The sequence below is a fragment of the Pyrgilauda ruficollis genome, unplaced genomic scaffold, assembly GCF_017590135.1.
Source record: "Pyrgilauda ruficollis isolate IOZ18807 unplaced genomic scaffold, ASM1759013v1 scaffold334, whole genome shotgun sequence".
NCBI lineage: Eukaryota > Metazoa > Chordata > Aves > Passeriformes > Passeridae > Pyrgilauda > Pyrgilauda ruficollis.
In genome coordinates, this window is record NW_024524756.1 from 44,777 (window position 1) to 58,991 (window position 14,215).

Here is a 14,215-nt window from a genome sequence, read left to right on the forward strand (position 1 = left end):
ATTAACTAGATCCAGTAACATTTATATAGGATGATAATGAAAAAAAGTCTGTGTCATCATCTTAGGTTGATGTTGGAGTGAACTTAGTGATTATGAGCTACAGAAATGCTGGGCTTAAACTGTTAATAAAGAACAGTATGTATAATTAACAAAGCTTATCAAAATTTCAATCCATTATAGAGAAGTGACTGTCCCAGAACAAAATAAAGTAATTACTAGGTAAGTAATATTATAAATCCTCCCATCCATTTAACAGGTACAATCAAGGGCATATGCTACATGTATATTATGCTTAATTATTTTCTTAGTTCATGCTATAAATAAAAATAAAATACACTTCTTACTAAACTGAGTTTTAGTTATTTTCTACACCTCTTTACAAGAGCAGGCTTTTGCACTACCCTACTTAAAGCACAACTTGGATAAATGTGGGAATTTGCTTTCATGTTACACAAGAGCACCAAAGGAAAGTAAACACCATTAAAAATACACCTTCTCTTTTCAAAAAAACGTGCTTTTCAGTATTACATTCTTAAAAAATATAAAAGAAACAACTTTCCCTAGATAGTTGGAATCACTGCAATACTTCATTGCAATTTCTCTAGATAAAAGAGAAACTTCTTCTCTTTACTTTTCTTAAAATACATCTGAACATAAAACAAAAAATGTCTTTCATCTATAGGAACTGGATTTTGCAAATCTGCTTTTTCTTGGGAAAGCTACATTGGGTGCCAGTTTCATCTATCACATAACACTACAAAATGCAGACCTAATGAAAGTTTGTATACACAAAATACATGGTACCCAATTGTCACACCATCCTACTACACAGAGACATAATAATTTGTATTTTACACTGTCTCATTTCATGTTCTGGTATTAAATGTAATCTTTAGCAAGATTACTATACAAATGACTACACTCATATCTCTATTTTAAAGCAAATAATCCCCCTATAACATATTTTTGAAAATGAATGGTAATATACTGGCTATAATTACATATTCTATCACTTCATTCATTTGCTACATAAAACTAAATGTAAACAAACTTAATTCTTGATAGTGATCTTCTATCTCTTTTTTGTGGGGTGATGGGTAATGGGGAGAAAGGGAAAGGAGCTGAATAAGAACTTTAAAGGTAAGAGAAAAAGTTTACTTACCTATAATGTAGTTTTGAGTTTTGCTCCGGCAGATTCACACTCTTGGGATGGGTGTGTCTGCTGCTATAGGCTTGGAATGAACTAAAAAAAGAAGGGCCCACAGCAGGCATCCAAATGCCCCCTAAGTGATCCAATTATTGGAAATAAAATTATTACAGCTTCACTTCTCTCTAATTCAAGGAATCTACAGTAAGTTCCCAAAGTAGGTAAAATGGATCCTCAAAAGTAAAATATATAGGGGGAAAAACCCCAAAGAAATTATTAAGTTTGTCTCATTTAAAAAAATGCTTCTAATCCTTTTAAGTTTAAAAAATATATATATTAGCCTCACAATTAAACAGTGAGGAATGATTTAATGATTTTTCTTGCAAACACCAGAAAACAGTGCCTTTTACAAGTAAAAGTAGAACTCCTTAATCTGCTAAGATAGCTGCATCATATAAAGGGTCTTTGAAGTAGCCTAAAATCTAACAATGAACACACAATACCATGTATGGAAGAGCTCAAATTAAAATTTAGCAAATCCAAATAAAAACCTACAACAATTTGAAAAAGTCTCTGAAAAAGAGATGGATTGCTTTCTGTTTTTTCAAGTAATTTTCAATATCATCTTCCCTTTTCCTCTTTCTAAAAGACTCAGAGCTCCTTTTAACATCAATATCTTAAATATTTTTGATTCACAGTATTCAGGAGTTTTGGAAAAGCATGAAAGATCTTGAGGTAGAAACCTTGAACCTAAAGTAATGAATTAAGTAATAGATCTAAATCTTAATTAACAAGAACTTAATGTAATGTTCTGGGAAAGGTTTAGACTCAAAGTGACTGACTAGTTTTGAATTACTTTACTATAAACAAAAATGACTACTGACAGTGATTAGAAAAAAGTGTGCATGAAGCTTCATTATTTCTAATTTCTTTAGAAAGGTATTGTTAAGATAACTTTACTGTCTGACCATTCAGGAGCCACTCTCACACCACTAGAGACTGTCACTGCTGGGACTGAAGTCTCTTCATAGCAGGCAACTCCAGTTAACCAACGGGTGCCCCATTTGACTCCCTATCACAACACACTCAGAGTCAGACAAGTTTCCCTCACTGGCCCAGCCTCAGGCTTCCCACAGCAGAGTCCCAGACACCTGGCTCCTTTGAGTAATTGAATCATGTTGCAGTGATATCATAACAGCTCAAGCTGGAGCCTCTGGGAAGGGACCCCAACAAAAGAATCCCTGGACTTTGGTACCCTCACAGTCTGTGCCCTGATAGTCTGGGGTCTTCCTGCTGAGTCATCTGCTGCTGAGTCTCTGAGTGGCTGGTCACCCGGCTGGCTCTGCAGGTCCTCATACCCTTTGTTAGGTAAAGGGTTGGCACCAGTTCACAGCTCGTTACCTGGGGCTTCAGTCATTTCCCACCACCCAGAGCACAATCTGCATCTCCCACTGCAGCTGCACACCGAGCCATCAGCAGTAGTGGTATTCCTCAACAGTATCCTCATGTACCTAGGCAGAAGATGGTTTACTTCTTGTCGACTTGTGGAAAAAGATCATCCCTTTCTCTATTAATCCTTCTGAATTGCTTTTTTAAAACTCAAACTGAGTCTTGATAAACAATAGAAGGATCTATCTGTGATATTACACATCCTTTCAAAAAGGAAGACCTAGCATTGATTAAGAACTTGTATCTCATGAGGGTATAGAGGCCACTGAAAGGGGAGGCAATGGGAATTGAAAACCTGAGACTTATCATGTTTCATGGACTCATTTGTTTCGAAGCTATTAAACATAACAGATGCATTAGACTGTAACTTTCTGAGCCTTGGTCTCCAAACTCTTCAATCATTCCTTTAATTAACAGACACAGACAAATTACTTGCAAGATTAATCAATACAGAGATACTTCCTTGACGGAAAAAGCAGGAAGAGATGGATTCTTGTCCTTTCACACAGAGGACAAGGACAAAACCAAATTTTCAAATTTTACACCCCTCTATAATGATGAAAAGACCATATAATCTACTTAATCCAAAATCCAAATAGATCAAAAGGATAAAATAAAAAGAGTTCTGAAAAGCACTCAGATATGGAGGCAAAAGGTCTATATTCTAAAATCTCTCCTTATGCATATCTGATAGACATTAGATCAAATCTGAGAGATTTTGCATTAGTGATTTTTGTACTAAGAATTCCTTTTTCAGAAACCAAAGGCATAATAACAATAAGGTTCCAGAAAAATACACTGCTTTTCAAATAAGTCAGCACTTTTGAAAAGCCCTGTATTAGTTTCACCTAAGGGGACTGCCTCCCTACTTTGAGAGACTTTGGTGGGAACTAAATATTTTAACAGTTTTGTTAGAATCAGGAATTTATTGCAGAAAGTACTATAATTTCCAAAGGATTGCAATCTCCATTTCCCACCTCTACCAAACATTATTAAGGCATCTCAGCATTAAAAAACCCCCAAAACCTTAGCATTGCCTTAGGCAAGTGTAATAGTTGTATAAATTTTAGCAAGAACCTCCCAAAAAAATATCTCTGCCTCTCCTCTGGAATAAACAGTTCCACCACACTAATGATTCCCAACCTCAGAAAGAACATGTCATATCCATGCAAAGTCTTACTGTTAAAAAAGAAGCATCTGAAAACCTCTGATGAAGCATAGTACTGTAGAGATTTCATGTCAGCCATACGAGGAGCAGCTACGGTCACTTGGCTTGTTCAGCCTGGAGAAGAGGAGACTGAGGTCAGACCTCATCACTGTCTACAACTTCCTCACAAGGGGAAGAGGAGGGACAGGCACTGATCTCTTCTCTGGTGACCAGTGACAAAACCTGAGGGAACAGCTGGAGGTGTATCAGGGAAAGTTTAGGTTGGATATCAGAAAAAGGTTCTTCACACAGAGGGTGGTCGGGCACTGGAACAGGTTCCCCAGGGAAGTGGTGATGGTGCCAAGACTGACAGAGTTCAAGAAGCCCTTGGACAATGCTCTCAGGCACATGGTGGGATTGTTGGGGTGTCTTGTGTGGGGCTGGGATTTGGACTCAATGATCCTTGTGGGTCCCTGCCAACTCAGGATATTCTATGGTTCTACAATTCTAAAAACAATGACACAAGAGATCACTAATCTTCTATCAAAACTTGTGAGTACAATTCCACTAAAAGTAATTTATGGAAGACAACAACACATGCCTACACAGAAAGTGTAGTGTGACTGTAATATGTATTCCCATGCCTCAATTACAAAAGCAGCAATGCTTTCAAAAGCATATGCTTTCATGCAGATTTTACCATATGCTAGCACCTAGAGTAAGATCTTTAGAGGGACACTTGCTATGTATATCATCAGCTAGCACTATACATTCCTATTCTACTTAGACTGAGTGCATGCTACAAGCATGCTCTCTTCTTGACATAATGTAATCTGAAGTTACAGTAGATGTACTAAAATGCACAAATTCCAGGCTTTTGCATAAATACAGTAAGCAACTTGACAAAAATGAATGGCATATTTAGGAGTTACTGGATATTTTTCTAACATATTCCCATAGGAACAATAGAATAAGCTTCTTCCTGCAGTCACACCAAACCAAATTACTAGAACAATCCCTGAGCATATAAACTTGTAGACATAGTACAAACTTACAAGCAATGGCAAAAGTGTTACCAAAAAATAAGAATCATATTTCTCCAAGGTAAGAATTTTTCAGGAAATCTGTCTCAAGACTGCTAAAAAACCTTTTACTCAATATTATTAATTAATGGCTGAAACCTCAGCAGCTAAAGTGAAAAGAACTGCTGTCTCGCATAGGGGCAACTTACTACCAGATAATAAATGGTGGTAATTTGTCCCAACAGAAGGCAACAACTCTTGCACCTGATTCACAGCAATTGCAGGAACTCAAGAAGAACTGAGACTTGCCAGAGGATACAGGTGGAAGGAAAGCATAAGGTGGACATTGAAGAGTGGTAAAATGGTAAGATCACATTCTATCAAAATCACTTCTTTCCCCAAAAGAAACACATCAGTCTGCCCATGGCTATGTAATTACAGTTTACAAACTTCACAACTCATGCTCAATATCTCCTGAAAGCCAGAACAAAACAGAAAGTGTGTTTTAGTCTCACTCTAAGTGTTTGAAGATTACTGTGCATAATCAAAAATACAGTGCATTTTTTGAGATGCTCCTTAGCTAAAATGTGCTGGAGAATCTACTCAAAGCATGGGGATATAAAAGTAGCTTTTTAAGTAGTAGAAGACAAATGACAAACTCTCCATAAATAAACTTAAAATTAGTAAAAATAAGCAAAGCAACCGATTTCATAATTTCATTAAATCAAAATTAAAGGCAGTAGAGATTTCTTTTAAGGTGAGCACCCATTTTCTTTGTATATTCACAATGTTGTCTAACAAGACTTGATTTAGTTATCAAATTAGGAATACCTAAAAAGTTAATTCTTTTAAGGAACTGCAACAAGAACATTTACACACACACACAAACACAACAAACACTCTCTATCTTCAGGCATCTTTAAAAACAGAAAAAAAATTATTTTTGAATAGGGAGAAAACTTGTTCATTCTCTGATGGTTAACCATCCAAACCATATGTAAATTAAGTTGCCTCCATGCAAGTACATCCAAAATAGACCATTTTTACCTATGAACTTCTAGAATCAGAATTTATGCTGTTTTCCACTCTGCAAATTTTTATTTGGAGTATCTAACAAATTAGCATTATACTATAAGAGAATTTTTTTAGAAGTAGTTAAACAGAATGCAGAGGAAGCTTCTGAAAAATACTTATGCTAACCTCTCACTATCTACTTTAAAAACCACATCTTCAAGATTCACATGTGGGTTTGCATCCACTTTTGATATTTCTGAAGGCTAAGACCTTCAAACCAGCTAACAACAAAAGAAAAAAAAAAGGCAAAAAGAGAAGTAGGAAAAAAAATTTAAAAAACAAAAGGAAAAAATCAAAGAGGATAGATTGATAGATTGAATGTAATCAGTTAAGACAACCAGTACAGCTACTGAAGTGAAGAGCAAACATTTCACAGGCTTATCTGGTTCTGTGCTAGAGATCATACAGATATATGGTAGATCTCTAAAACTTGGAAAGCCTACATAATAATGAATACCCAGTTGAACAAACATTGGAGACAATATAGTAGTATATATTACCCAATCATTACAGTGCCTTTAAAAGAATAGATATGATTTTAGTCTAACGCCTCCTTCTCATAAGGTTCAAATTGGGATATGAATAGAAATGGCATAAAAGAGCTCTCCTGTATTTTCTTAAATTAGTTACTTTTCTTAAATAGTTAACACTTTAACCACCAAAACTTATTACAAATTTTAAATTATGGTACTGATAAGATTTTAGAAACTATAAACAACATCAATTGTATTTCACTCAGTCTCATGGTTCAAAATAAGGGTAGCTTAAAAAGAATGTTGAAACACAAGACCTTCCCTTTCCATTCATTAAGATCCCAAATAAAGAATGCTAAATATTTTAAAAACGTATATATGAGAGATTACAATTCATTGTTTTATGGGGAATGGTGATGAATGTCATAGAACCACCTACACTGAGTAAACAGAATTGTACTATGTGACAATGACAGTAAAGTTTATATATGGGGTCTATATGCATATATATACTTTTATAATATATAGTATATACACACACACAATCCTTTTACCTTTATCTTGCACTTCTTTTGAAAATCGCTCCCTTTCAATAGCTGATTCACGTTCTATCCGCTCAATTTCAGCCAATGCATCCAATTCTACTTCATCATATGACGTTATAGCTCCTTGTTGCGAAACCTGTTGCTGTGTCTGTACCACAGGAGTTTGAGGCTGTTTTGCAGCAACTGAAGTGTTCTGTTGTAAAACAGGCACTTGTTGTGCCTGAAGGAAAGCTGTCTGTTCATGCTGCAGCAAACACTGAGCAGTGTTTAATGGGCGGTTAACATCCTGTGGAGTAACGGGTGTTTTAGAAGTCTGTCCTGGGTACTGCACCTTAAAAGGAATATCACCCTCTGACACACTGCTGTTTTCCAAACCAGAAAGCATATCATCCTGCTGGTCCATATCCGAAGATCTTACACGAGACAGTCTTAATGTAAGCTTAGTGGAGTCCTTGGAAGGAGAGCTAATGATATCATACATTGCAGCTTTTTCAGTCTGGTCTTTTTCATCCTTGCCTAACTTCATTTTCTTTTGTTTCTTTTGCTTTCTTTCTGGAGAATCTAACAATATGTCTGGGGGAACATCTCTAGGTGATGAATAAGGTGGAGGTTGAGATTGTTGGATTAAAGGTTGTCTTGATCCTAGAATAATAATTCAGAAAAACTGAACAGTTATGTTGTTCCATGTTTCTATATAAAAACACACTAAATATAACCTACATAATTTTAATATGTATTTGCACATATATCTGTGTTCATAAAAAGTCTAAGTGAGATTGGCAGGAAGCACATCATTCCTAGATCAAGATGTAATTCAGATAGTTGCAGTGCATTTCCTAGGAGTTTTAGCAGTCTGCTGCAGGTAGATAAGGGATCATTTCAGAGAAGATGAAACAAAAAACACCACCACCAAAAAAGACTACATAAAAATTGTACCTGCAGGTTTAGAATATCAACTATTAGAAAGTAGTCAATGAAAGCACACTGACTACAGAAAAAAGAAATATCAAAAAGATTCTTAATAAGGTCCAGTGACAAAGATTTAATGTTCAGTGCATAAGCATTAGCCACATATTTTTAAGTAACCAAATATATATCTATATATAATCAAAACATACACAGCCTCCTTAACTTTCATTTTGACAGTTCATTTTCAACTTTTGTTTTTTGGGGGCTCTTATTAAATTTTAGGTAAACTCATTCCAACCTCCCCCACTCACTGCTATCTAAAAACCAAGAATTGTCTTAGAATATTCGTCACCATTCCCTGCTTTATCTCCACTCTTTTTTTTCAACATATGAATTTCTATTCCTACACATACCCATTTTAGACTTTGAGTACATCTAGGGAAATTTTTAAAACAGAACATTCTTTGTTCCATCACAGTGGAGACAGCCACGATACACAAAGTATTATCATCCAAATACAGAAAGCATCAACTCCAGAGTAACAACCCATCACTTAAGAAGACTGCAAGCATCCACCCTTTTTGTTCTTTAGCCCAACCTTTTATACCCCTCATGGTTCATGCATTGCACCTGTGTGCCTTCTGTTCCCTTTTGTGATTGGTCAGTACACCTCAGCACTCCATGTCTCATTACTTTCAATACTGTTCACCTGCTTTTCACAGTTGTAGCCCATTAGTGATGAGGCTCAGCCACGGCCCCACTCCCAATTACCACAAATTGTGTACCTACAAGTCTTCAGTTAATCACATGACATTTTTTGTTCCTCAAATTAAACCAGCTCCCCATAACTGTTAGCCCAGAAAAAGCTTTGAAAAACAGAGAAGCTTTTAAACATGTCTTATTTATAAATGAGCTATAATTTTTGGCTTAAAAAGGAGTACTGGAAGGGAAAAAAAAAAAAGAGCTTATTGCCTAGACCAATAGGACCAGCCTCTTCTTGTTAAACAATGCAAACATTTCTCCAGTCCCATTCATCCACTGAGAAATACTGATCTTCAGAAAGCAGTGACAGATTATTATTAGTCATTCTGTTTTATGTCATCATAGGTCAATACTTCTAACAACACTCAAAAACTAATTGAAATACAAGTCCCCATGTGCTTTATTCAAGATATACCACTAAACAAGAAAGTAGTTTTATTCTGAAGCTCAAATTTCTACCATATATTTTAAGAAATATTAAGAATTATTAAGCAATGTACTGACCTGTAAATGAAAAGGAGAATGGATACTTCTAGCAAAGCTTCAATTCATATAAAAGGTGTGCCTTTACTGATGACTTCTTTGCATAGACTAATATACTTATTTTCTCTCCCTAGTATGTTCTGTGAAAGTCCTATAACTTCTGTATGTAGAGAGCAGGGTATGAAATGGATTTATCTTACCCTTTTTCTTGACCATCACCAACAACTCCATATTATGCCAATTAAATCCACAATTTTGGAAAGCCCTGTTTTATCTCATCCTGATTCCCAAGATCTTTTCACTACTCAATTTCCCCTCTTCAGATTAGATACCACACTCAATCAACAGTACTGAAGACCTGGCTACACCCTATGAAGATCTCTCACTTGCCTTCAACCAGAGATTCCTATTCTTGTGATGTCCCCTCCACACACACACTTCTAATTACTGTCTCTTTAGACAATAATTTACATAATATCAGTATACTGTACAGCAGAAACTGTTTGCTACTAATTTTTTTTAAGGCAATGACTACCACTCACTGGAAATACAGGCTGCATTTTTGTTTCTACAAATATTAGAGGCAACTCAAAACTTTTTCAAGATCTTATTGACATCTTACTCTTGATTTAGCTCCTAAATAAATACTTAGTAAGTTGCAACAATAGAACATTTACTGTTTTTCACAGCTGCACTTCAAATAAAGGAGACATTTGATTCTCCCTTGTCAAAAACATTTAAGTAAATTTGACAAGATTGTTATTAATTGTATTCATTTGATATTTCTCATGCTGAAAAATAACACTGCATCAACAGATAAGGTGGTTCTTTTTATCTTTGGGTAGACTTGAGGAAATCAGAAGGCATGGTAAGTGGCAACAGCAGGAGCCACAACTTCGGCATATTCAAACGGCTCCAGGGAGCGCTGCGAACAGGGTGGGCAAAGAGGGCGGGGCACAGCAGTTTGCACGGCAGGATGTGCAGGAAGAGCTCAGTCCCCCTACTAGCTCCAGAGCTCAAGTGGTGGTCAAACGCCCTCTCAGGAGGAGCCTGGGTATGGTAACCACTCAGTGGGCTCTCATGCCCTCTGCAGTCGCCAGAAAGGATGTCTCAACACAGACAAAACATGCAGCCGTCCAAGTCTCAGGCTGCAGGGGGAGCCAGAGCCTGGCACTGTCATTGGACAGCAGTAGAGACAACAGCTGGGTGAGGTCTGATAAGGTGGGCGATCTGTTCAGCCTGGTGGTGGAGCTAAGAGAGGAGGTAGAAAGGTTAAGAAGTATCAGAGACTGAGAAGGAGTTTGACTGGTGGAACCATGCTCTGGCCTCCCTGAGACAGGAGCAACCACCAGAAAATAAACCAGATCAAGAGGATCCTGTATCTTCCCCTTGCCAGGCTGAAGGCAGTAGATCAAAAGGGGTTAATGGAGGCAAGTCCTTCCTTGGGGAAACAAGTGAAAGCCCTTCCTGCCTACCTCACCCTCCCAGATTCCTCTGGACAACAGATGTGAGGTTCTGGTTGTTGAAGGATCTCACCAGGAAAGTTCCTAGCCTGGTTTGGCCCATAGATTACTACCCATTACTGGTCCTTCACGTTGGTGGCAATAAAGTAGCAACACATAGTCTGAGGGTGATGAAAAGAGACTTTAAGGCCCTGGGATGGTTGGTGACATATTGTGCAACATAGGTAATTTTCTCCTATATCCTTCCAGTTGCAGACAGAGACACTGGAAGAAACAGACAGACCCTGTCTATTAATACATGGCTCCATGGCTGGTATCACCACTAAAATATTGGTTTCTTTGGCAGTAGGGTGGCCTACATGGCACTGGGCTTGCTGGCATAAGGTGGAATTCACCTCTCAAAGGGGGAAGAGGATTGTCAGCCAGGACCTAGCAGGGCTTATTGATAGGACTTTAGATGTGATGGGGGAAGGGGACATCATCAGGTTTAACAGTGATAAGGTGTGGGACAACATGCCATCCCACTCATACCAGTTTAATGCCAGCAAGAAACGCCCAGAGCCTGGAGACAGATCTCAGGTCAGCAGGAGAGCAGCAAAGTCATCTCAGTCCAGCAAAGCTCCCACTGCTGGGAAAAGGGGAAAGCATAACCCTCATTTTTAAAATGGAAAAGCAGAAGACCCAGGGAATTACAGGCCAGTCAGTCTCACCTCAGTCTTTGACAAGATCATGGAGCAGATCCTCCTGGAAACTATGCTAAGGCACATGTAAAATAAGGAGGTCACTGGTGACAGCCAACATGGCTTCACTAAGGGCAAATCATGCCTGACAAATTTGGTGACCTTCTATGACAGGGCTACAGCAGTGGTGGATGAGGGCAGGGTGACTGATGCCATCTACCTGGAATTCTGCAAAGCATTTGACACTGTCCCACACAGCATCCTTGTCTCTAAACTGCAGACATAGATTTGACAGATGGACCACTCAGTGCATAAAGAACTGCCTGGATGGTCACACTCAAAGAGTTGTGGTCAATGGCTCAATATCTAAGTGGAGACTGGTGACAAGTGACCTTCCTCAGGGGTTGGTATTGGGATCAGCACTGTTTAACATATTTTCTGGTGACATGGACAGTGGGATCAAGGGCACCTTCAGCAAGTTCACTGATGATATGGAGCTGTGTGGTGCAGTTGACACACTGGAGGGAAGGAATGCCATTCAGAGGGACCAGGAGAGGCTTGAGAGGTGGACTTGTAGGAACCTTATGAAGGTCAACAAGGCTAAGTGCAAGGTCCAGCACCTGGGTCTGGGCAATCCCAAGCACAAGTACAGGCTGGGCAGAGAATGGGTTGAGAGCGGCCCTGGGGAGAGACTTGGGGGTATTGGTTGACAAGAAGCTCAACATGAGCTGGTAATGTGCACTTGCAGCCCAGAAAACCAACCCTGTCCTGGGCTGCATCCAAAGAGGAGTGGCCAGCAGGTCGAGGGAAGTGATTCTGTCCCTCTACTCTGCTCTGGTGAGACCCCACCTGCAGTGCTGCCTCCAGCTCTGGAGTCCCCAGCACAGAAAGGACATGGACCTGCTGAAGCAAGTCCAGAAGAGGCCACCAAGACGATTAGAGGGCAGGAGCACCTCTGCTATGAGGAAAGGCTGAGAGAATTAGGACTCTTCAGCCTGGAGAAGAGAAAGCTCCAGGGAGACCTTAGAGCAGCCTTCCAATAGCTGAAGGGAGCCTGCAACAAAGCCAGAGAAGGACTCTTTATCAGGGAGTGTAGCAATAGGACAAGGAACAAGGGCTTAAAGCTGAAAGAGGGTAGATCTAGATTAGATGTTAGGAAGGAAGTCTTCCCTGTGAGTGTGGTGAGGCCCTGGGACAAGTTGTCCAGAGAAGCTGTGTCTGCCCCATCCCTGGAAGTGTTCAAGGCCAGGCTGGATGGGGCTTGAAACAACTTGTTCTAGTGGAAGGTGTCCCTGGCCATGGCAGGGGGTTGGAACTAGATGGTGTTTAAGGTCCCTTTCAACCCAAACCATTCTATGATTCTATGAAATATTTTTTTGGAGTCAGAAGCTGGCAAAGAAAAAGACTAGAATATCCATATTGCACTCATGGATGGTTGGTGTGTTTGATAAAATGGAGATGATGACAAATCCTAAGAAACATACATACACTACTGCTAAATATTTTAAGAGACTTCAAGCTATGTGTCCATGTTGTTTTGGTTTTTTTTTTTAATTTAATACAATCCTATTTACCACCTTCACATAAACTGTTTTCATGAAAATGAGATCAGACAAATTCACCCTGGAACCCTAGCTAAATCAGTCTCAGAACTGATAATAATAACATTCAGAATTTGTGAGTCCACAGCAGATTCAAAAAGTGAAATACAGTTCCTTCAAAAGGATGGCAAAGTGCTGCCCACAGTATTACATATTGTCTGTATGATTTCAGTACATACTAGAAAAAAAAAATTTCTCTATAAGGATTGAGATAATAAAGAGGCAGCATTCCAAAGTGAATTTGTTAAGAATAAGCACCACCAAATCAAAACAATTTTATTCCATAGAGCAACGTCTTGTGGACTACAAACTGAGTGTCATGTCTCAACTTTTTTATGGCTTTCTATATAGCTTCTCATAACAATTTCACTAACAAGCTGTAGAAGTATGCTCTAGACAAAAATACTGCAAGACTACAGTATACCCTATTGTAAATCTTTCAAAATATCAGTTGTTCTTGGTAAAAATGGATGTACAGAACAGAGGTGAACAAAAGCAGCTTTCCAGAGCACTGCCTTAAGAACAATACCATAAACTATTTGTCATTAACAACTTTTCATGTAACACAATTATTTTATTAATCTTAAGATCATAATGAGCTTTTGGTGTTGAGTGTTTGAGGCCCACAACTGCTTTTAAAAACAGAATCAAAATTTACACTTTTCTTGACTAAGTGGAATTATCTTTTTAAACAAAAGAAATTCTGTAAGAAGCAGCACAAACTTTTTATTTATCTGAGAAAGAGCAATTGTAACAACATGAGAAGAGAGGTAAGCTCTACAGAAAGACAGCAATATGTTTATAACAGCTTGCAACACAAATCTATCACCAAAGGAGCAGCTATATTCATATGACAGTAGTATACAACGTCATCTACAGTACTTTTCTGACTACTCATCCTTCTAAGTCTTTAAATAGAGTTGTATCTATGACTTAGGGTGGTACAACATCAAGACAAATGCAGACCAATTAGAATTCAGATTAAAAACATCAAAACCAAAGCTCAAAAATTATTACTTATACAAAGATGATAGAAAGAAATGGTGCTGTTCAGTCTGTAGAAGATTAGATAGTTGCAAGACACAATAACATTATTTGATATGTAAATGATTGATAAAAATAAAAAAAATAAAAATCTATGTTAATTGTTTGTCCTTTCCCATTGGAAAGAAGTCAAGAAGTGTCATGCCTAACTGCAACAAAAATTATTCAGGCTAAGCATTAGAGGAAAATCTTTGCAGCACTAAGAATTTGAACAGGTTTCATGGCAAGAGTAAGGAAACTCCATTACTGACATTTTAACAAAAAAAAATGAGATGGAAGTTATTCAGAGTGATACTGGTACATCTCATCCAACATGAGATTAAGAAAATGAGAAGCTCCCAAGCCCTTTACTGCTGTATTTTCTAAAATCACAGAATCTTTCTCTGGAAATCTTTGCAACTTTTGTACTAGATATA

At 38.1% G+C, this 14,215-nt stretch overlaps 1 protein-coding gene across 2 annotated transcripts in view; it reads right to left on the bottom strand.

The window, feature by feature from the left end:
• Window positions 1–14,215, bottom strand: part of LOC121357455 (nipped-B-like protein) — a 128,109-nt gene that overhangs the window by 43,158 nt on the left and 70,736 nt on the right. The window contains exon 9 of one of the 2 annotated variants that reach the window (XM_041474718.1): window positions 6,867–7,499. The exons of the other annotated variant lie outside the window; for it this stretch is intronic. Coding sequence (XP_041330652.1) covers window positions 6,867–7,499 — 633 coding nt within the window. The remainder of the gene's footprint in view (window positions 1–6,866; window positions 7,500–14,215) is intronic. 2 annotated transcript variants of the gene reach the window in all.